Here is a 25,349-nt window from a genome sequence, read left to right on the forward strand (position 1 = left end):
AAGTACGTAGGATTTCGTGGGTATGTCTATTAAAAAAAAATGATTGTAATCGACCCCTGCAGCCAAAAATAATTTTTTTAGAATGATTTGAAAATTTTTAATTTCGCCAAAAATTTCTGCACCGACCCCCTTCGATTTTTCTTAAAAACTCTACATCTGTTTGTCCATCAATACTTATTCAGTGAATAATCTCTCAAATGACCGCTATCCATGAGACGATGACGCTAAAATCGCCTCCAGATTTTCAGACCGCAGTCTATAAGGTGTAAGGTCTACTCGTGTATCTCGTCCGTGGTTTTGCGCTCGGCATCGCCATCGATAACGCCCGTGAAGAGGTTGTCGCGGGATCACCTCGCGGCGGTAACGCGGGAAACGGAAAGCGTAAAGCGGGAGACGCGTCGCGCGACACCGGCGAGCTTTATGCATTATGTTTTATGAAGACGCCGGCGTCGTCGCGAGTCCGCGGACTTAATGCACGGCCTCGTTTGTTCCCCGAAGTAATAACGCCGAGCGACTCTTGGTACCTTCCGCGTCGCCGTTCGCCACCCCTTTCGGTCCTCGTTTCTTTTTTCCCGGGGGCGGGGAACGAAGGAGGCGAGAGAAAAAAGAAACCAAGACCGTCGGAAGAAGATCGAAAAGGGTGCGGGGCCCGGAGCCTGCGCGCTCCGTTCGTTCATTTACGTTAAGAGCAACGAAACTGCGTAACATCTTTAGGAGAAAGGAACGAGATTCATCTCTGCCCACCAGACGAGGTTTGCTCGGGGAAAATCACGCCGCGGCGCCTTCGACGGGAGCCGCGGAATTGAATTGGCTGCGGGAGAGCCGGAGCGTTCGAGTCTCGAGGATGGTATCGGGTTCTAGTATTTATCTAGAGGATCGTTAAAAGGACCGGCCCGGTAACGCAATAATGACGACGGCGGCAGTTTAAACAAGATATTAATTAACCGATAACGTTCCGCGGAAGTGGCGCCCGGCGATGACGGTCGTTGCCATTCTTCGCCGCTCCCGGATCGCGACAGTCTGTTCGCAAATATTCTCCGCTTCTCGTGCCTCGAAACGCTCCAACGCATCATACCGTTCTACCTTTCCTGCACAGAATAGTTGCTTGAAAAACTACCAATTAGCGTACGACACAAAAATTAATACGCGTAAATAACAATCGAACGCTCGAGCTCGTGAAATATCGAGCGCTCGACGGAACGCGGACACGCTTGAAAATGCAATTCAGCCGTTCGTCTATAAAATTTCGCTGCGAGGAAACTGTATTTTCAGTTTGTCACATTACATATAGATTTTATGAGTGTTTTGTGTCCCGCGAAATTCCGCGCCGCTGTAAATTCTACGAGTTTTCTCAAAATTCCTGTCGCCGTCGTTTATCATCCGGCGTCACCGTAACATACTGCTTCATGCAAAATTCCGTCGACGGATCCCTCGCGGGGGGAATATAGGTCGTGTTCTTTACACGAAACGGAAGCTGACGGCTCGAGACGCGCGACGCAGAGAGAATTTTTGTAAGTTGTGCAATTACGGTTTTAAACGGGGCCACGGAACTTCGACCCGCGCGGCGGAACGAAACTTCGCGCTGAAAATCCCCCCCCGTTGATCCTGTTTAAGAGCTCCTTGACGAAGTCCTTATTGCTGCTACCCTGTATCCACCTTTTTAACACCTCGGTCGTCCGTTTTCTGCTATCTTATCCAAGGTCACTATCCACGAAAGGGGTCAAAGTACTTGGAAGCTGAAACCCCTAGAAAATTCATGGAAACTTCCACTCGCGAAGCGTGGTCCCGCTGATCAACCCTGTCAAACTAATTTCAGATTTCCCGTTCCAGTAACTCGTGGAAGAATAACTTTTCCTTGTTCGTTGAATGGCCTGTATAATTAAGTATGACAGAATGTCAGATTCTTCAGTATCTAGATGAAAGCCCTCTCCTCTTATTGTTCTCTGATTTCGCTGGAAAAGTTCCACGACAAAAATAACGATTTCACGTTCGTAAAACTTTTCTATTATCCTTCTACGAACGCGACTACGGAACTACTGCGACTAGAAAATAAAAGCTACGCGGGAATAAATAGTTCCACAGCTTCGGTAGTGGGTCGTACTGTTCCCGTTCGAGGTAGAGGCGTGGGATCCGACGCGTTAAATATTCATCGGTGTCCAATACACTTTACCGGGGTCCAAATTTTCCTCCATCGATCCGCGGCTAAGCCACGAACTTCTTCCCTTGATCGCGAGGCGCCAGCAACCAAGTATATTTCGCGGAAGAAGTTTGCACGGATAGCCGGGAAAGTTCGCGTATACCACCGCCCTTAACAAGCAGACGAAGAACGTGGCCGCGAAATAGGCGAGGATGGATCGCACGACGTCGTGAGCTTCATATTTTATACTGTACGTGTCTGCCCAGGCACGAATACACTCCACTTCATCTTTAATGCCCAGTCGTAGGTTCATTCCAGTAGCCTTTGCATGATTGCTACTGTATGAAGAGTCAATGATCGGCCTCTGGTTACGAAATTAATCTCCCAAGAGTTCATTCGATTCTCCTATGTTTACCCAAATGCGGACTTATACTACTTAGCAGGCGTTCTGACCAGGCGTAGATACGTGGAACTTGGAATTCTATTGAAAATAAATTGCTTATATTGTCCATGAATATACGCAATTTTTCAGTGTTTACCTAGGCACCGATATATACTACTTACTCAGGTGTCTGACCAAACGTGGATACGTTTCACTTACTTGTATACATACGATAATTTTTTGAGAGCCAATTAAAGGATCTGATCTAGCAGAGCTTGGAATTCTATTGAAAATGAACTTTTCATTTTATCCGTGAATATATTTAATTTTTCAATGTTTACCTCGGGCGTCTGACCAAGCGTCGATACATTCTACTTAGATTTCCCCTTATAACCAGTATTTTAGATAGAAAAAAGGATCGTTTCGGAGTTAAGGAGAGTCATGTATCACGAGTAGATCGAACCTGAACAATTTTGAACGACTACTGCGCAGTTAGAAGTCCCACGTAGACCGATTAAAATATTTTCGCCCGCTTGCTGGAAGTCTATTTAGACGAAGTCCGTTTTGCAGAAGTTTATACGAACGGCCGGTAATGTTTTCGCCGCGTTTCCATCGCCTTAACAAGTAGACAATGAACGCGGTCGTGAAACGCTGGAAGACAGAGATCTCACGGCATCGTCGAGCTTCATATTTTATACTTTACTGCGCGGCTCTTGTCGTCGCTGGTCCGTTTGCTGCATAACCTCGTTTGCTCCTCGAAGCAGTGGCCAACTCGACTGTTCCAGAGGGCCGAGAGAACGAGCGAAAATGCGGACACGAGCATTCTCGTAGTCCTTGAGGAGCGTTACGCCCTACGGTGGACTTGTTTCAGCTGAATGTAATTTTGTTCATTGGGTCCTGTGTTCCTGCGCTGGAATCTAGGCGACAAACTCGTGGACTGGTGTCGGCGCGACCGTAGAATAGCGTATTTCGTACCTTCGACGACGATGTAGCAGAATATACCTCGCGACGGAATCCGCTAACAACAATTTTATTATTCGAATATATACGCACGGGAAATTACAGGGATAATTAAAATAAAATCAAAGTTATTTCCCCGGTTATACGAAACCGTACTCTGGACGTAATAATAATTCCGTGTAGTTTATATTTTCGATTATATCGAGAACGAACACGGTAATATGCACGGACGGTCGGCGTCGCTGTTGCAAGTTAGCTCGATCGCGGAGTTTCGTTCTTTGTTTCGCAGCCCCGGGCGAATACTCGCCCATCGGATTACCCCACGGGCAAGACGAGGAACATAATCCAAACTCTTCAATTTGTATCCTCGTCGAGGCAGCCCGGCCACGGCTGCCCGAGAAAAGGCACGGAATTCCGCATCGAATATTTCCTCTCAGCGATTTCACGGGCTCGCCTCGCTCGCGATGAAAGGAATTTTTAGCATCGCGAGTGCCGAAAGAATGCCGTTCGTCCGCACCCCTCCCGAATCTCGTCGCCGGGGCAACAACGATACGAAACCGGGAAACGTTGAGACCCGGGGGAAACGCGGCCGGGAACATTAAGAGAAAGTTGTCGACAATGGCCGGGGTTTGCTCCGCGGGTCCTCTCGGGCGACACGCATCTCGGGGTACCGTTCGCCCCGCCGCCGAAAATAGCAGGGCGAACGAAACTGCTGGCTCGGTGCACTTTCCAGCGGCCATTGTTAACCGGCGTCGGTGGCCAGACACGCGAATTTTCAGTCACGCTCGAGACGGTGTCCCCCGGTCTCGCTCCGCTCGCGATGAGGAAACTAATTCAACGGCTTTCAACTACGTCGCTGGCACGCGTTAATTATAACCGATCCGTGCCCATAAAGCGGCCGAATTTATTTTGCCGGGCCGTCGAGCGACGCCGGGAAAATTATTTCGTCAAATAAATCAGCCCGCGCCGAAGCCATCGACGCGTGAACCGGAAACGAGCGGGGTTGGGAACCGAAGTACGCGTGAAACGCGCCGTGACTGCTGACTTGTTCAAACGTTATTCTGAATAAAATGAAGGCAAATCGTTGTCAAGAGTAAGACGAAAGTCAAGAATAACAAAATTGTATAGGAAGTTTTCGAGAAAATTGTAATATTAATAACCCATCGTTAGAGATCATCGCATACGGAACGTATATGATTAGCAAATATCATTGAAGTTTCATTGACAACCGTAGAGCTGAGCTTTTCTCGCATCGTGTCGAACGTACCGTTTCTCATTGATGCATTTTTTTTATCTGACAACGTTTAAAAACCACTGCTCGCGAGTCATATTCCCGCGTGTTCAACTTAGCGACGCTAAACTCACTCGAAGCACTCGGAAAGGGCCGTTTTTCAAACGCACCTTCCAAGGGACTTCTCTAAAGTGTTCTGCAATATCTGTTACACGACGAGCCTCCCTTCGCGATAAATTAATTTCGTAAATAGTAATTAGAATCGGATCTCTTGAAAGTCAAGCGTTGTATAATCGATCATCATGTTTTAGTGGAAAGTATATACAATTTATTTTGCAGAAATATTGCTATAATAATATTACATCGTCCATAAATAGTTTCAACTACCGCCAGTCTAATAATAATGAAATTTCATTGTAACAATAATTGTTCGACTCGGCTAGTTTTGCATAACAAGAAGCGATATTCGCTGATACGTTTCCTTCCCTTTCGAACGTAATCAGGGAAAGCGAATTTTCGCGAAGCGGGGGTTAAACGATACACGAGGAACGAAGACGAGATCCTGATCTATTAGGGGAGCTATTGTAGCGTTTGCTGACGTTAGATAGACTTTACCGTCCCGAAAACGGGAACAAGTCAACGGGAATCCGAGCTGAAAATGGAAAAGCGTAGGTAGTCGTCGGGAAAATAACGACGGCGTCGTTTCCTTCACGACATCGCGGCCCATTTAAGCCTTGGGCAACGTTTCGTAGGATTTCCGGGGCCCTCCAATTGCGAACTTTTCTCGGAACTTGAACACTGCTAAGAACACGTTCCTGGCTAATAGCTTGCTGACATAACTCCCCCTTATGTCTTTCCTGCTTTGCCCGATGGACGGACCTTTTCTCCGCGAATGGCACGTTCGTCACGCAAGCGCCAAGTTCTAAGGATATTTGATCTAAAGAAACATGCGATCTAAACAATTATTATTGTCAGTTGTCTGTATTGTTACGATTCCACCAGCAACGTACCATCCTACGATTTGACCATTCTGTCTTGAACGGACACATACGCAAAATAAATCGGAAGCCAAGCGATAAATTCAGCTTCCCGAATAATGTTACAATATTCGTGAAATAATCCATAGTCTTGTCGAGGAAAGTGAATAATACTGTCTTCTATTTTCAAACAGTTATATTTAATTTCATATTCAAAGATACGAAGAGCACCGTATTTGCTATTGCTCCGTTCCATTCGTCCATGGTCTGCACTTTTCTTTTAAGTCCGTGATCGTCCGCCATCTTCCAAATCCATCGAACAGGATTTATCCTTCCCGAGAGCTTTTCTTTCACGAAAATTCTTCCCGCTTTTTTTCGTAATTTTCCTTGATCTTTTCGCGGGCGTGTCCCGTTTTGTTTTTCAATCAGTTCGCAGTGCTGTAACTAGTTATTTGGCGTTTCAGCGACAGACTGGGTCGAGGTTTCGCGCACCGTGCACCGGCGGGAATTAAATTTATCGGGATCCATCGAGATATATCCGTGCAATCGGGGGAATGGCGGCGTAGGTGGGGCGAACGGTTACGGTGCCTCGTATGCAAATAAATCGTTATTCCGCGGTATTTGTTAAATCAGCCAAATTATTCCGTTAAATCGCAACGGCCCAGGCGCATTTAACCGGTTACAACGGCCAGAGTGAGTTATATGTTTTCGATCGACGAAAACATCGGCTGATCGAAGGAACGTCGATTGCTTCCGTTCGTTACCTTCCCCGTCCATTGTGTGTGGGTGTATGTGTGTGTTTTTTTTTCTCCATTCTCGGTTCGACGCTCGATTTAACCGGCTCGCGGAACAAATGGACGCATTTCCATATTGTGCTGTTTTATACGACTTCGCGAAACGAACGGGAGATCGTTCGACAATCGGGGGAAACAAACCAAACGTTCCGAACGAAAAAAAATACCATGTACCCCTAGTAACGACGAATTATTTCTATATAAATAAATTTGTATCTCTGTAACTGTAAAATTTTTACAGTATACGATAGTCACTTGCAGTCAGGGAATTTGTTGAAAACTTGAAAGCAAAGGACTAGAGATAAAAATTCATCGAAGAGATGGGATATCATCGATGTTATTTTCACGAATTATTTCCTGATTTTATAAGCCGTGGAGAATTTCGCGAAAATATAATTATTCTGTCTAACCGTTCTCGACGATATTGACTCCCATAAGAGCTTACGGATTTCATATATGTTTATGCGCTCGCGTATTTCCCTGGGGTCCCCCGAGACCTCCGACCTTCTCCGCGTGAACGATCACGCGTATTTCCCCCGAATTTAGGATGAAATTTCTGTTCAATTGGATTCCGGAGAATTGCTCCTCTAAATATTCTGTCGTTGGCTAGCATTCGCGAGATTTGCCGTGGGACCTTTCGCCGGGACAAACGACCTCGATTAAACCGAAAGACAGGGGTATAAAAGAAATGTATAAAAGGCGTAACTGGAGGAAACGACACTCATTAGTTTATCTTCGGCCCTTCCATCGCTTATCGCGTCAGGCGAGCGTCTGATTTATCGTCGCCTTCCTGGCTTCGTAAATGGATATTACGATACCTTTTTCAGCGTAGCGATTTCGTTCTCGCCGTTAATATTTTACCGATACAACGGTTCGACCGGACCTCGATCTATTTACTTATTATCAAGCCCCGTCGTTGCTTATAAAATGTCTTTGCACGGAACAATCTCCAAATAAGTTTCAACTTTGACCCATAAATATCTTTTTCAGTCGCTTCGTGAATCACGACTGCTACCAGCGTTATTGATTCCGTCGTAAGCTTCTCCGATAATTTTACCAAATTTACCGTTCCCACCGAAAGGGAATTATGTCCAAGAGAATATTCTCAGCGGCGATATTTCTTCGTCTCTCAATGTTTTGAAAATTTATAGAAGAAGTGGAGCGAGGTATATTTCATCCGAAGCTTTTTAACATCGAATTACCCTCGCACAAGAGATTCGCCGAGCAGAGCAATGGGATCGAGGGCTCGAAGGTATGCGGAGCATACCTCGAGGATTCTTTCAAAATTTATCCGCCTCACGGAGAAGTTTCGCTACGCCATCGGTCGTCGCCATCTTGGTGTTCGAATCGGTCGTGTCGAGGACGTTTTCTGCAGCAACCAGTCCCATTTTGTTGATATTTTATCAACCAGAGTTTCAGTACAAGCGAAAAGAAAAAATAAAATACGGAGAACATCCTTCTTTTAACATATGGAGGGATTTATTTCTGTAATAACGAGGATAATTGCATAGCTTCGAAACGTAAACGGAGATTTCAGGATCCCAAATCCGATATAACGGTCCGAGGAGTGTTCGATTTGGCACAGAACGATGCCGCGGAGAATCATTTTTGACGCCCGCGACGAAATAATTGCCGTTTGTCAAACAAACCGCCGAATCGCGGCCCCGGAGCATAAATGTTCACGCGTGTTTACACGTCCACCGTACACGTCGGAATAACTCGTTCGCGGACGCAAATTAATTACGAATTATAAGCGGAACATCAAATTGCTCTAACTAATTAATCCGTCACAATGGACCCGAGAATGTGTTTGCCTCGGCCCCGGTAATATCGGGAACATTAATAATTCACTTGAAATAATCGCGCGGCGTTATTATTGCAAACCGCGGCGCCCCGTTTCGAATTTTTATTTCGCGCGCTCGCTGGCTGGCCGGGATCGTATAAATTAGACGTCGATCTATGGAAAACAACGTAGCTCGACGCCACGAAAATTATCATTTTTTTTTTGCATCGTCGACCCGCTAAAACGTCGAATCGTTTCGCTTCCATAATTGATGTTTATTATAACAATCGTGGCAATCGCATGCCCGCGTTGAATAAACGATGGCTGTGTGTCATTGTGGTTATGACGTGCAATTTGTTTGGAGTGAAAATTGAGGTTGCGGCCGCGCGCGTGCAAAATGTTCCGTATAAAAGTTTTCGACTCGGATACGTGAGAAGATATCGCAAATTAGTTTTACTCCGGAGAAGGAAAGTATGCGAATTAAAGTTACGAACGTTGAATTAGAAACCATCAGTGGGTGGTCACACTCGCTGTAAACTATTTGGAGAACTCACGAACGATTAAGAGTGGTTTCGAACAGACTAAAGATGGTTGACATTCTAGCTTGCTATACACCAATTTTTTCTGGGATAGTTAAATCTTGCCCGATCAGTAGCCACTTCCATCGACTTTTATTGCTCAAATATGATGGAAAAGGGATTGAGGAACTATCTGTTTAAAAAAAAGGGTGGTTGGCCAATGGATTGGTAGCCACCTAGCCGAGGCGCGAACGCGCGGGGGACGAAGGATAGCGCAAACGGGCGGAAGGTAAATGGAACGGAACGGCGAAGTGGCGCGGGTGAGAAGACGTGGCGGGGGTGTCTTTCGTGTGGAACTTTAATCATCCAGTAAGGTCACGTAGCTACGGCTCGGGGACGTATATAGTGGGGGGGTGGAAGGTGAGAGAGAGATAGAGGTATCTGGCTGGCGATATACTTACGAGATCCCCGTTCAGCTTCCACGTAATGGCGGAGGCGGGACTGGAGTTGCCAGTGGTGCAATTCGCCCGGAGTGTCTCGCCTACTGCTATACGCTCCTTCTGGATGCCGATCGTCGGGTCGGTTTTTGGGGCGTCTAAGGCATAATAATTACGTCGTTTAGCACACGCGACTGCTATGGGCGCCGCTAACTCGACGTCTGGCGACGAGCCAAACCATCGAACGGCTAGAGACACGGGGGTTGACAGGGCTCGGCGGTCCGGAAACACCTGTACGACTCCCCCTAAGGGAGAATTCCCTCCCTTCTTGCATCTATCCCACTCGAGCACACTAGCAAAGAAAACTCGAAACTATATAATCTAATCACTGTTTACGCGTGGTAGAATAAGGTCCGTTCTATGTTTTTTAAAAACAAACCCCTCTAGCTTCTCGATTAAAATTTATTTGCTTATAAGAAGACTGTAGTCCCTCGCTTTAAGACACAATTCTTGCCCCGGCGGGAAGACAGACTTTGTAAAACTTCATTCTACTATGAAACTCGGTACATTTTCCAATACTGTTCCAAAGCATGTCTTATCCATGATGGTTCTTTCAACGAATTTATACACTATTTGGAATATTTTTAATTTTGCAAATATCGATTCGAAGGTAATCACAAAAATCGATCAAAAACATGTGAAATATTTCACATAGTAGACTTCTGGCGAGGCCAGGTTTTGGTCGTTAAACGAGGTACCACAGCGACGATAAATTCTAACGTTCACGAGTCTGGCAATAATTAAAAAGGGCGACGTTCGGATTTCTATCTCGGTGACGGTTTTCCGAGGAGGATCGAGCCGGGGGTCGGCTTCGTCGCGTTTCTTCCGGGGATCTCGCGACGATCCCTAAATCTGACATGAAAATGGGGCGCACGTAGCCGCGCACGTGCGCCGCATTACGTCCCACGCGACCCGAGGAATGAGGAATTTGTCCACTCGGTGAAACTTTTTAATTCTACGGGTTGCCTTCGAACTCACCCACGACCTCCATCGAGGCCTTCTCGATCAGCGTGTGGTAGGAGGGACTTCCGGCCGACACCTCGCACTTGTACAGCCCCGTCAGCTTCCTGGACACGTCGACGACAGTCACGTCGTGCGTGTTCGATTTCGAGACCTGTGAAACAGAATTGAACCGTTTGTAGGCGACGCTCGAAAACCTGTCACCGAGTTCACCCTATGGAGATAAGATCAGAAATTATTTTTTCCCATCGAACAATCACACATTTCTTAAGAATTTCTCCAAGTGAACGATATCGACCGAACGATTCAAGATTTTCATCATTTATTTAGCGTGACTTTTATAGAATTAAAAATGTTTTTTAAAATTTGTCTTCATCGGATAGAAAGCCATTTTTCGGAGAGGGGCGGAACCGGAAATCGCGGACGAAACATTTCGCCGCAACGATAGAGGAAATTAATCGAATTTGCGAAACCGAATCGAGGTCGAAGTGTTCGAATGTAACCGATAGAAGAATACGTTTTACTGGCGTATCCATTCTATAACGGCCCGGAATCAACTTGGATCGGAACGATATCTCGAAGACGAGGAGAAACTTCTTCGCAGTTCGTGTCTGCAGCTATCAGATTTCAACTCGTTCGATCGACCGGTAGTAAAAGTGTCTCACACTCGCTTGAAACGTTCGCCAGTGTTTCAAGCGACTCGCACCCCAACCCCTCGACCGTACTCCGGCTCCAAATCGAACCCGTCGTTTCCCAAAGCATCGTAGTTTTCGGATTTCCCACGTTTAACGCACGATCGTAGACCGCGAGCCGAAATAAAAATTCTCCCCTCTTCGACCCTGGCTGCGAAATCGATTTCTCAGGGTTCGGAACTTTTCCTCAGAAAGTCCTTTTCGAGGAGGTTACGTAAGGTTGCGCAGTAACGTACACGCGTACTTGTTATTTGCTTTCAGTTAGTGCTGAGACAGAGTATCATTAACTGCGCTGATATTTTATTTTTTCCTTAAATTGCGTTTCCCAAAATAGACGTTATAGTAGCTATAGAACGTAGAAACGACATATACTAAAATTTTTGTAAACGACGTCGTGTTCGTCGACAGAATTCGACTGTTGTTTAAATTCCCGCGACAGACGTATAATTTCCCGAATGCCCGGCGTTTCTTTCTTTTTCTTCCAGCTCGATTCCCGTCCCGACGCTGCAGCCTCCGCTGAAATTACTTTGTATTCCACGCGACTATCGACCTTCCATCTAGCCCTCTCCATGTCTAAATCTCGATCGGACTGTGCCGTCCCTCCCCCGCGTCCCCGCCGGTTGCAATCATTTATATGCATCGCGTCAGGTCCCTCTGCCTGCTTTACAAACTACACCGGATGCGGGGACAAGTCCTTTTCACCGTTTCCTCCGCTCCTGATGGAAGCGTGGCGGCGCACCCGATGGAAAGAAATATCGATGAACCACCCCCCGCCCTATTTCCAACCCCTCCTCAACGTTGAACGCTTCGTTGAAAGGTAAGTCGTGTCTCCGTTGAAACCTGGACGCTGAGTGGTCAGGTGAACCTTTCTGAGATCCTCGAATATTATTAGACACCGCTCCCATCTTCCCTTTTAACGCCATGATTGCTGGATCCCGTAATGAACGATCCTCCTTCTTTTTTTTTAAATAAAAAAGATTCCACGGTGCACGAATCGCGCGACTCGATAATATATTTATTCGTCGCGGATCGACGGGGAATTTTAATTATCCGCGTTTCGCTGCGCCTGGTAATTTTTTAAGTACCCGGAAATTGAAAACTTGGTGGCCAGAGTGAAACGATACGGGATGTTGATTGAAATCGTTGTTTATCCACTCGCAGAATTACGCGACAGTAGATGATATTGGCGGACGTTGAAAAATTGTATATTCTGATTTATTAATTTGGAACGTTCCAGCGAGCACGACAAGGGAGCGAATATTTGTCAAGGCTCCTGTTTGCGGAGGGGAATGAATACAATATTTGCTTTTGAAACACGGTCAGTTGTGTTGTATCATAGCGCAAATAGCGCCGGGTAATGTCCACACACAGGATAATTCCAGACATTCTGACGGCGCGTATCTTTTTTCAACGCGAGAACAGAGAGACACCGTAAACGTGGAAACACTTCGTGACGTTCGCTACGCTGCATGAATTTTCTAAAATACGATGCTCGTACAAATATTTTTATAGTTTAGAACGTTTTCAGAATTTTTTCTTGTCGCTGAATTTTCGTCGTAAAACAGCGAACGGTATCCACTTAAGTAAATGAATCCCCGCGTTAAAAATTCCATCTATTTTAACATAACGCTCAGCGCACCCTATTTGTCTAGATAATAGGTCGGCGCAAAGAGAACTTTGTTATCTATTTTCGACCAGTTTTCGCGCGAAAAATCGCCCCAACCTGTACGTGCATAATTTACAAGCCATTTTCTCTAATTATTTTCAACGGCGGTGACGCCTTTCCGAATATCTCGACGAACAACTGGCCCCGAACGGATCCATAAAATCCCGACGACGGGCACGATATACCTTTTCTCCCCTGTATACGTCCTGTTTAAAGTTTCACGCGGCGACAAAAATCGCGGGCTGCGTTGGCTGCGTGGACGGATAAAGCCCCGGCGACGGCCAGCATATCGTTCCCGCCAGTTTGTTCGGGTTCAGTGTCGCGATAACGTGTAATGACCAATAAAAGGGGATACACCTAAGTGGCGATAAAAAGGTGGGATTATCGGCGCGGTAACGTCGAGACGTTCAGGTTCGCCCAGGGTTATCGCCGTATTGGACTCACATAATTCCGCCCCTTAACTACGAGCCGCGTCATAGTCGAACGGTCACGGGAATGTCTCCAGCCGTTCGACTATCTCGGCCCTATACACTGCACACACTTCCTGTAAATATTATACGAGCCGTCGTTACTTTTACGCGTCGACCGTATTTTCGTAGTTCGAACGCGAATTTGAATCCCGCCAGACGATTTACGAGCAACTACTCTCGTCGCGAACGCATGAATTTATTTCTCGATATTTTTCCCGACCCCCGCGATTTGTTAAGTTCTTTCGCGCGACCAAAAAATTTTGTTTCCCGAATTATATGCGTTCGTACGAACTTCTGTCGTTTTTAAGTTTATTTTGTTATCGGGTTTCTGCTCGTCTTTGCGTCGATTCTATTCTGTATTACGACTTCAAACGTCGTTTTACGTCCACTTTACCTCTTTACCTTTATCTCTCATTATGACAAGGGAAATTCGAAGGAAAAGTTTTCCGTGCCTGTACGATCCTTTTATGATTTTTCCGGGAAATGGAGCCGCTACCGCATCCGTTTCTCTGTTTATTGGCACGGGAACAGCTCGGTTGGTTTTCACTTGGCGATACATCGCCCGGAACTAGGGTTTGCAAATGTTTTCGATAGGAAACAGCTGATCGGAAATAGAATCTAAGCGCTCGGCTCGATCGCTCGTAATTTTTCAATATTTCACACTTTTCCTGGCTCCCGTGCGCCCGTGGGATCGATATTACGAACGCTGCGATCGCGAAGTTTCCTTCGGAACCCCTGCTACCTACTCGCAAAGTATACCAATCAGTTCGAGTCGAAGAAAAAACTGAGGCAAAGGTTGAAATAAATTATTATGCATCGAGCGAACCGAAAGAAAATTCCTTCTCTGACCTTTGATTTATTAGCCAATTTTAAATGACGAAGAAATTTCTGTGCACTCGTGAAATTCCAAAGTATAAATATTTTTCAAACACTCGAATGTAGTCCGACGAGTCCCTCGATCGTTACAAATATTTGTAAATGTTTGCCCGGCCTGTTGTGTTATCAAATTTCTGGTCGAATGTGCGAAACGGTAGAAATTTCGGGGTTTCGGCGAATCTATTGGTCAGCAACGCATCCGGTCGCTTAAAATTTCATCCCTCGGACATCGTTGCTCTGTGATCCCAACCCCTCCCATTATCTTTGTCACGCGCTCGTCCTCAAACTTTGTCCTCCCTCTCCAGTGATTACCGATACTCCGCGTTCTGACGGTACAGCTCCCGAGAGTATATTTTCCACGAGAACGTTAACGAAGTTCCTTTGAGGTCTCGGACAAAGAGGCTCGAACAAGAAGAACATCGAGAACAGCGGAACTTGGTGCAATTATTATACCATCGAGCGCGACGATAGCTTTCCTGCGTGAAAGGATCGATCCAAGATGCGTCGATCGGGCGATATAGAGACGGGAAGATGTACGAGAACTTGGATTACATATATAGACAATGTGTTTCTTTTAAAGAAGAAAGTGTGATAACAATTTGGGTAATATCCTTCTGTAAATGTTAGAATCAATCAAACTCGGAGGATTGGAAACATTTATCTACCATTGCTGCAGAAAATTATTATATTTGTTAGTCTTGTAATGTATTGAAAAGTGTTGAAATTTCCAATGGTTACAGTGACCTAACACCTAAAAGATTCGAATCTCCCTATACAAAGTTCGTGAACGTTTCCCCCGAAGTGAGATGCAGTTCGCGCGTTAATTTCGCGGAAAGAAACGAGACGGTAACCAGCGAGGGGGAAACAGAGAACGAAAAGGAGCCGTCGGTGACGTCTTTGCCCGGTGTCTTTCGTTGCCATCAGGACGGATTTCACGAACGACTATCCCCGGCCAAGATGTCGCGAAACGCAATAATAAGAAAGCTTAGCTTCTGTAGCTCTTGGGAAATTTTCAAGGAGCTCCGGAAAGGCGAACCACTTATTTACGGTGCTGATCAAGCCACGGGAGTCACTCCGGAGGCCATGCGACGACGGTGGCGCTCTCTGCCCACCCCTTTCGGCGTTTCCTCCGGTTTATACGAGACGCCCGAGTGTTTGGAATTGTCGCGTTGCACCTCGTCCGGAGTAATCACGGCCCCTAAAAGCAGTATTTCTCTCTCGAGAGAAAAAAAGATATTGAATTCCATTTTACAGCAGTCGTAAGATCCGAGGTTGTTGTAACTTCTTATTTTTTTTATTAAGCATTTGGAACCATACGCACAGGTTTACGGTGCTTTGCAATGTACAACAATATTCTCAAATTTATAATTTACGTTCCTTGGGGGAGGAGAAGATAATTTTATAGGTTTCGTTTCGCATTGTTCGCTTTTGCAATTTGTCATTCACGACGTGATAAGTTGAAAATTATCGTTTAAACACCCTTTCGTTCCATGGGAATTTTCGATACGACTTAGCAGCGACAACCAGCGGAGAAACAATGGCGACCGCGTAACTTCCAAGCGACGAGTGGGAAAAATTCAGCCCCGGCCGGACGGTCCGAAAGCACCACCGGGTTCCGTGGCCCGGAAAGCTCGTTGCGGCGAGAATGCTTTGCCGGGGGATCGAGCATCAGGATCGGCGGCAATAAATCAGCCCCGGTCGACGACTTCAAAAATCGCGGCGTCTCGCTCGCACGGTAAATATTTAAAGAGAGCCCCCGCGGGTCGAAAGAAACGTAGCACCCGGAGGGCTGACGGGCCGTGCAACGGCCAGAGGGAGGGGGGGTGGGGACAGGGGAGGAATCGATGCGGGTAAAACACGGGACTCGCTTGACCCAGGTTCAAATCCACTCGAACGGAATTCCAAAGGGTCGTGTCGCGGTCGTAGCACACGCCATAAATCAGCCCTATCGATTTCTTTCGGAGGGGGCCGGTTCACGTACACGTTTTACCTTCGCACTTACGTTGCGGAAGAACGCTCGTCCCCGGGGGTTGAAGGGGCGCGAGCTGGTAAAAAGTTTCACCCCTGTAGCGCGCGACGAGCCTCCGAGACTCTTATCGGAGTCCACTCTTTGCCACGGCAAAACACACCGTGTACCGCCTAACTTTATCGCTCGAGGCCCTCGCGACACTTCCAAATTCTACGATATTTTTGAGATTTTTCAACAATTTCTATTTCAATCCCTCGATCATTGTCTTCGACCATTGTTTAGCGATTTTAACGAACCGAGATTGCTGATCTGGAGGTGTAATTAAAAACGTACTTGTTCCGGAGATTCTAACGAAAATTTCCATTCATTCGCCGCGTCTAAGATACTCGACGGAGCAAATTAATCTATTTCTTTTTCTTTGAGGTGGAGGATCTAATTGGGTGATGAGAGACCATTCAGATAGGAGGATTTCTTGCGTCATTCGGTAGGGCGAGGGCCAGCGATGGGATCGAGCGTGTTACGAGCTGCGCGAAATTCGATCAAACGTTTACGCAATTGGATAGAAATTAAATGTTAGGTTCTCTAATTTTCACGAGGTTCGTTTTTCGAACTCGTTGTAACAAGAAGTGGTAAATCTTTGTTGCTCAGTCAATGACGAAGTAAACTCGGTGACTCAACTTGACGATAAGATTCTAAAAACGCGCGATGTATTTCGCGCGAACCATCCAAAAAAGGATCCTCGACTTGGGGGACGAGGGGGGCAAAGAAACCGAGACGCCACTCTGCCTTATCTCGTCTCGCTTTCGAAACAGAGAACTGCCCTGATAAATGGACGTCGCGTCGCTCCTTGTAGCGTCCCTCGCAAGAAAATTGCACGTTTTTTCGCATCCTCCAGCCGCGAGAATAACGACGCGCCGTCGAATTTATCAACGGGCGGCGAAATCCTGACGATCGAGAATTACGGTCGGCGAATATTTGACCCGTTACGAGATCGTTGGGATTTTTGCAAAATTTCGCGATCACGGTATCGTATTAAAGGCAGTGGAACGAGCGTTGTTGCAATGCTCGCAAATTTTCAGCGTGCCCGACGCGTTGTAACGACGACGTAAATGCAACGTAATCCGGAATTTTTGCAATGCTCATGAATTTTTAGCGAATTTACGGGCTTGATCATGATGATGTTGCCACGTAACGCGGAGCCTTGCATTCCATTCTGCTCGAAACGGAACTACCATGCAATGTTGGATACGAAATATTTGCGTGTTTGTAGTTTTGTCAGTTTGCCGTATTATTCGGTCGAAAGTCTATTTCAAATCGTTCGTTCATTTATCGTGTCAATATGATATTACAACGCAATCGTTAACTTTGGAAATGAACTATTACAGGTAGCAAAGATGACCTACAGATACTATCGCAAGTAGAGTAGTGGAATATTTGTCAGACATGGTATTAAGTACCGCTAATTTTCAATAATGCTTAACTATAACTCACTATATCTGTGTTGGTGTGTGGAAACACAGACGATGGAGCCAGTAAGATCGATAGAAACCACCAAGAATAGTTACAGATATTACCGCAAGTAGAGGAGTCGAATATTGGTCAGACGCAGTATTCAAGACCGCTAATTTTCGATATAAATTTTCTCGAAAACGAAACCCCGTACGAAAAAAGTTTACTCCGCATTTTGTATTCACTTTCGCTCAAGTAATCGTTCCGTCGAAATAAAATTTTTCCAGGCTTAATATATTGGCTAATTTTCGTAAGGTCATCGCGGTCGTTATTAGAAGTTAATAGAACGAGACGAGAAAAAGGATTTCATCGTTGCGGACGAGATACGAAAGTGTAACGAAAGTTTTCAACTGGATGGGACGAGTTTGGCCTGATTATAATTCGGTTTTTCTCCCCTCGAATCTTCCACGAGCAGACGGTCCTGTTTCACAAGCGGCCGAGCACCGAATCTAACGAACGACTCGCGAACTTAATGAGATTTACGTCATAAACTGTTATTGAAGCGCTCATTAAGAGAGCTGAAGTTTAATTGCGCGCATTAATTGAGGAATCGGGCGTAACAAGCCGCGTTTTCGGCCGACCCCGATGAAGATGCTATATTCCCGCCGTAATTAACAACGTTTCGCATTAACGGAGGGTCTGCGTCGTCGCTGTTTCCGGTACGCTGCGTGCGATTGTGCTACGCATTCAATTTTACAATAACTCGAGCTCACGATTGTACGCGTTTCGAACTCGGACTCGTTTCCATCGATACCGTTGCACTCGACTAAAAATCATATTTACAAAGTTTCATCGTTTAAATGTTATTTTCGACTCGATCGGAAACGAAAGAATTTACCTCCAACTTTACCATTTGTATTAAAATACAAATTCTTCGTTATATTCCGCCAAATTGAATTGCACGGAAAACTTTTTGGTTCTAAGGTTAATTTGGTACAAGCAAGACGAGTACCGTTTGCCACTAATTTTTATTATCTGCGCGCGTGTGATTGTACGTCTCGTTTTATCGAGTCGAGGGCCATAAAATTCGTGGCCCTGAGGGTCGAAACGTTACAATATCGCCGGCAATCGGAGATCGCAATACGAGGCTGAGGGCCAGAGGGGTCGTAAAGTTCGTTATTGGGCTAAGTCGATGGATGTACTTACGTTCACGTGTATTCCGTCCACGACGAAAGTGGTGTACGGTGGATCCCGTTCGGGAAGGTATCGATAGAACTCTGTTCCGTCGAGGAACCATTGTATCGTGTACAATGGCAAGCCCTCCAGGTCGTAATGGCAGGACAGTGTCACTGTGTCACCCGATCGCACCACTGCTGGCACGTTGATTGTCAAATCCTTCAGCCCTGTCGCACCTGCAAGCAAACGTCGATTCTTCACTCCTCTTTTCGTTAAAAACTAGCATCACGTTAATTATTCACTAAAGACGAATTCATTGAAAAAGTTAAACTTTAAAAGGAGACGTCAAAGGAAAAATATTTCTAGCTTCTGAGAACACTTTTCTCAATAAATTGAATTAATAAGTAATTACTACATATATGGTATTTCTTATATCAAATTAATTAGTATCCCTAGATGGTCCAGAAGTTTCGAAGTCGTACGTTTATTTAGCATCCCCCAGCTGAAATTCATTATCAGCGTTTTATTTCGTTGCAACGTATGAATATAGATTTGGGGGGAACTGAGTACAGAATTCGATATTTGACGTAACGGTAAATATTGGGTTGAAACGGGTATCGAAACGTAGTTGGACAAATTTAGACGGATACAAGGATCGCGTAAAAACGTTGAAGCGCTCTTTGAAATTCATGGATCGGTTTTCCAGTAAATATTGTCTACTTCGTTGGAGCCAATCTATTTTTACACGCACGAAATGAAATTTCAGAATCTTCGTGGTGGACAAAAAAAGGGAAAAATCTCGCAACGATTCCTGCAACCGATATTTCCACCGCGAACAGCGGCGTCAAGCTGAAGAATATTAAAAAATATTTTTTTTTTTTCACAACGTACAACGAATATCCGTTACCATGGATTGGCACCGACCCGAAAGAGTTATATTACCAATTAAAACGGTAAAGCAACTAACCGCAATATTCTGTTTTATTGATTAGCCGTGTTCGTTTCTTTCTCTATTTTCGTTTTTTTTTTCTTGTTTTAATTGGAGATACGGGAGAACTCTCGAGCGCGGATAAAACGATGCATAAATCGCTCGGATTGTTTCTCAGCAATTCCGTGATTAACAGCCGCTTAGTGGCGATTCAAAATCAGGATTCCGAGGCTAGATTTCTGGCGATAAAAGATAAAATAAATTGGACGATCCAAAAGACTATCATCCGAGTTTATACGCGTTAAATATGTTGAATTGTTAAGAAGTTTGGGTAAGAGTGAGAGTTTTAAAGGATCCGGAAGGCTCAGTTTTCTGTAATGCCGCCATCAGGGCGGTTTATTTATCGTTCTAATTAGATATTCCGGTCGACGAAGATGCTGGAATATACGACAATTAAGGCCCGTTTCCAGCGCTAATCTAATCGCGCGAGTAAAGTCCATTTAGACCGCCAAGTATCCCTTTAGAGGGATAAGCCACCCTTGGGGTATTACGCCCAGCCTGGAAAACGTCTAATCTTGACGCTCCGCAGTTTCCACGTTTACGCTCGTACCGTTCCTCTCTCTCTCTCGGGTTTCGTCTCCTTTATAGACAATGTTTGTAGAATCCTGTCGCAGCCGAAAGATAACCGAGATTAACAAACGGCGACTACGGGAAACTTTTATCCATCGGGCACTGGTGTGTTTAGAAAACGCGAAAATAGTTTTTTTTAGACGCCTAAACAAATTGCTTGTAATTTTTTTGGTCAATTTTCGTCAAATTACGAAGAATGTATAAATAGTATTTCAATTGGACGTTTCGACTGATAATTAATTGATTTAAAACGGGACGAAGATTCCGTATAGATTTCGTTAAAAAACAATCGGGAATAGAGGAGCAGTAGTCGAAATTGTTTTATGATTTCGACGAAGATCTCGATCAAAGGCTGCAAAATATTTTTCTTTTTAATTATTCGTCAACCGTTCGCGGCGTTTTAATTAAATTATTTAAACTGTTCGGTAATTGGGTTTCGTCCACTTCGGTTCCTTGTATTCTGGAATGTTTTTCCATAGCAGCTCCCTCACATATTATTTTTATTTTTAAGTTCAGTAACACCAAACTAATTGTATTACCGAGGAGGACCAAAACCAATTAATTAAAATAATTCGAGCTATGTTTATTCGGCCATTGAAATTTTTTAGTAATAAAATTAGACTCTGACTGACAGGCTTTCATGTTCGTGGCGAGTCGTACAAGCGTAGGGAATTTATCTTTGGACTGTCTGTGTTTCCAAGTGTTCATGCTGCCACGAGAGAGTTTCCAATGAAATATTTTAACGCTACATTGCATCGCCTGGATTTCACCAGCGGATGCTCTCTTGCATGATTTTATTGAAACGCAGTCTTGTTTGGCCCGCCATTTCTCCGCAGCTTTATTCTGTTTTCGAGTAAAAGAGGATGTCTAGTCGAACAGATGCATCATAATGCGATGCATTCTTCAGTTCGCCTATCTGCGTTCGCTCTTTCCCCTAATTTCACCACTCCTCGACGAGGGAAAGAGCACGTTGCTCGTCGAAACTTATGGTCGTTCCAAAACGAATCGATTTTTCACTATTCTTTTCAGCTCTTGTTGCAAATAATTTACACAAGGATGAAACGTTGATAGAATAAAATAATTCCTACTGTATTTATCAGAGTTTCTCCATTGCAAATTTCCCAGATTTTCCCAAACGAGATCCACCATTTTCTGACAAACTTTTTTAAATATGCAATGAGTTTAGAAGAGCTCGAAAGGGGAGAAGCTAATAAATAACTCGAAATTTCGAACAGTATTTAACGTTTTCAGCATTCTTCGCGAATTTAAATTTGTTGATATGCAGAAGTTATCCAAAAAAATGGCTACGATCGTTCGTATCATAAATTCCGTCGTAACGGCGATAAAGAACGAAGAAAGACGGGGGCGCAGATGTTCTATTTCGTTCTCCACGGTTTTCTTTTTGATCCGAACGACGGGAACGGGATTCGTCGGAGTCAGAGATCGATGGAGAAACGGCAACCAGCGAATACCGATTCGCGAACAGCTTTCCTGGATGCTTCGGGGCAGAACCCTTTGGTCACGTTTCGAAAGCGAAAGGAGAGTTAAACGACCGATGATTGGAACGATTGGAATTACAGCGGGAACGTTTTCCGATCGACACGTCCACTTCCGATACAGTTGCACTTCTAATTATTGTTCCATCGACGTGTCGGCCGATAAAATTGGTTCAACGATCGATCTTTCGTGCTGGACGAAAAAGACCTAGAGTTGTTCGAATATTTTATGGGAATATTTGATAATTCACTTCTTAACAATTGTTAAAATCGACAGGAAATTAAGTACATCTCTGCACATTATCAAACAAATCAACGCGTGACTTTCTTCGTTAGAATCACGCAGAATTCCGCCCAAGAAAATCGCGTGATCGAAAGTACGGAGGGAGGGGATAAATGTGTAAAGTTTCGAGCTGGACGACGCCACAGTTTGATAAAAAAAAGTCCCATAAAGAAACCCTCGGGAGGAAAGTACACCCTTAAACGGTTTAATCGCACGGTGGAAACTTCGGTGGTCCTAATCTCGTCTTTGCGGCGAAACAATCGCGTCGGTTTGCTAGATTCGAGCACGGGAGTACGTTCGACTCGATTATTCGCGAAAGTACGTTTCGACGAGACTCGGGGGGCGAACGACCAAAATTCCCCCGCTTGATTGCCGTTTTTCGGTCATCGGGCGTTCGAAGTGGCGCGAAGAAAAACAAGCGTTCCATCGGACCCGATTGCAAGATAACCCGTTCTATTGGCCGTTATTCTGATCGCAGGCAAAATTTTCCGCGCGCGGCTCGTCGGATAAACAACGCGGAATTGGAACGCGGTAAAACACGGACGAAACGCGCTCGCGGTTCGCCGCGTTCGTTCACGTAACATTACGAAGCGACCAAAAATAATTGTTGAAATTGAATCGACGGAACTAATGTGCAACAAGAAATAAGTAATTTAAAAGCTGCACTGTTCGACCCCTAAATTATACATTTCAACCCTTCATAATTATGTTTGATAACATCGTTATTAATAACGAGATGTAAAGTGGAAGATAAATTTCAATAAACACGAATTGTCAATCGTGCTCACCCCAGAGTGAAATATTGTGAAATATTTGTTTTAGTAGGATTAGATCAGACTTGAAAAATGTATTTTGAAAAGAGGAATTTTGATCGCGAATATTTGACATCAATTATTCTGTCGTAATTCCTCCCACCCGGAGAACCAATCAAAGTGCCTACGCCCATTGAAATTCTCCATTGAAAATGATATTTTGTAAACACGGGTATCGTTAATCGGTTCGTACGGACCAACAAAAACTCACCGACGATGCATTTACGAAAAGTTTCAAACGCGTTTCTCGTCAACTAATTGGCGGTAACCGGAAAGCGAGCAAAACGACAGCGTAATTTTGATTTTCAGCCGATTATCGCGCGCCTGGAAGCTCTCGTCGAAAATCCACCTCCACCCCCACCCATGGCGTTACAGACATTTTTCGGATTTGCAGTCGCAAAGGGAATCCTTTGATCGAGCCGGTAAAAATCGATTCGCTGTTGGAACTTCGGTTCGAACAGTTCGTTTATTTAACAATTTGGAATTGGTCGAACTTGACTCGATTCGTGGCGCACGTCTACAATTGTATTTAAATGCTCGTATTTGAAAAATATAGCAGTTTGAAGTCTGTATCGTAGTGTTAATTTTATTAAAATACATATTGTCTAACGTCGAACAATAGTTTGTCTTTTGATTGCTATACATATCGAATATAAACAAACGATCGATCGCATCGTCCGTTCGATATTTACCGATACCAATGAATACTATTATTAATTTGCGGCATGCCACACGACCAAACTGCGGCTTTGTAATATTCAAACTTCCGAAATGCGTTGTATGAATATATAATTTCATAATTTGGCGACACTCGCTGTCAGTGAAAATCATATTAACTTTCATCGGTTTGGAATGACGCATTCTGGAAGTTTGAATATTACAAAGCCGTATTTTAATCGTCAGAATATCGCTAACAACACGTATTTATTTAATAACAACACTGTACCAAATTAATCTTGAATTTAAGGTGAAAATGATAAACATTCTTCTTTAAATGTTGATCAATCGTTTAATGTATCTTACACATTATCTTCCATGAACGCGAGAGCAAAATTGCGTTGAAGTTTCCTGATTTTAAAGCGAATAAAGTTGGGGATTTTCTTTTAATCTTATGAAATACAGAGTACAGTCGACCAACGCGTGAAATGGTTATGTTTGAGCCGGAGTCCAGTCTAATTACGTGGATAATTATCGGGGCTGATTGGTGGGCGGCGTTGGTGTGGCCCGCTAATGAATATGGATAAATCGTAAGTGGTCCCGATATTGGTTCCCAGCGAAACGGTCTACGTTGTAATATCGTTGATTTATGGAATCAACGTTGGGAGTTCGTGTTTACTGTTCGCAGAAACACTTTAAATACTTAAAAATTCTGGTAGCTTTGCAGCTGGTTTCTAGAATTAAATATTCTTTTAATATTAGTTGCAGGTGTTTCAAATTATATTTATCACAAAGCATAAATCTTATAAATAATTTTTGTACGGACCATTCTAAGGCGCCAAATAATTAAAAGTGCATCAATTTAGCTTAAAGTGCTCGAAGCGAGTGGGCGAAGAGAATCCTTCGAACGCTAGATTGACAGCTCGATTAATAGTTCGCTCAGCTATTGCACGAATGTTCCATCCAGTTTACATTTAATTATTCCACGGACTTGTTACGTCTCCGTTGATAGATTAACACCCGATTGAAAGTATCCACCTTGAATAAAAAGTGGAATTACGAAATTTCCAATCGTAGTGCAATGGTAGTTGCGAATAATTTAACGCTAAACCTACGGAACAAAATTCGTTTTCATGGGCGTTTTATCTTCTATCAGATGGAAATTAAAAAATTTTTGTATCGTAAAAGAGAAGGATATCTTACGAATAAACATCAAAACACAAGTTTTTATACGTATAATACAAAAATTAGAAGTAAGCTGCTTCGTAAAAGAGAAAAATAAAGTCATTTGACCCTGTTATGGTAGGAAGGTTTAGTGTTAAGAGAACTGTTGAGAAGTCGACTGAAATTGACCCACAAGCGTGACTTGGTATCAAGTTTTCCAGAGGCTCAAAATGATATGTTCCCGGTAATTCGAGTAAACTGCGTTCCGTTACTCGTATTAATCGACGAGCCCCGTAACGCGGCAAACGTAATTTTTGTGGAGTTTCCTGGTAACGTACATGAAACGTAATTAACACAATCTAGAAATTCGCGATGCTTCGTTGCACGCTCCGCGAACATGTAAGTTCAATCAACGCGGTAGAGAAATGTACGAGATGCTACGTGTGTAAAGTTAGACGGTTATAGTCGTCCTCTATTCATCCAATGTAATAGTCGCGAAGTTTGGTACGACGGTGTTTGGGGCGCAAGTCTATAATTCAACCAATTTTCAACTTTTGACAAGGCTTCGTGTACTATTACTATACTTCATACCGACGAGGAATTTTGCGCTGCTCTGTGGGTACAATGTTTAGCTCAACATTTTGCGAGGAAGAATTTCGTACTTCTGAAGTATGTCAATATTAGTTTGACAGGCTATTTTATTATTTGAAAATTCGAGTCAACAATTTTTCAAACTCAACACTGACTATATCCAAACGTTTAGGAAGAACGAATTAGCAATTTGTAATTGAAAATTTTATAGAAAGGATGGGAATTCCTAAATTTATTGCATCTTTTTTCCA

At 44.2% G+C, this 25,349-nt stretch overlaps 1 protein-coding gene across 1 annotated transcript in view; it reads right to left on the minus strand.

The window, feature by feature from the left end:
* The window catches only part of LOC122405113, a 142,042-nt gene that overhangs the window by 21,035 nt on the left and 95,658 nt on the right, over window positions 1-25,349 (minus strand). The window contains exons 2-4 of the mRNA XM_043409626.1: window positions 18,568-18,773; window positions 10,258-10,393; window positions 9,244-9,377 (exon numbers count right to left, since the gene is read on the minus strand). Of these exons, the coding sequence (XP_043265561.1) occupies window positions 9,244-9,377; window positions 10,258-10,393; window positions 18,568-18,773 (476 nt within the window). The remainder of the gene's footprint in view (window positions 1-9,243; window positions 9,378-10,257; window positions 10,394-18,567; window positions 18,774-25,349) is intronic.

The sequence above is a fragment of the Colletes gigas genome, unplaced genomic scaffold (genome assembly GCF_013123115.1).
Source record: "Colletes gigas isolate AHSC1104 unplaced genomic scaffold, ASM1312311v1 Colletes_gigas_Sc00004, whole genome shotgun sequence".
Taxonomy (NCBI): domain Eukaryota; kingdom Metazoa; phylum Arthropoda; class Insecta; order Hymenoptera; family Colletidae; genus Colletes; species Colletes gigas.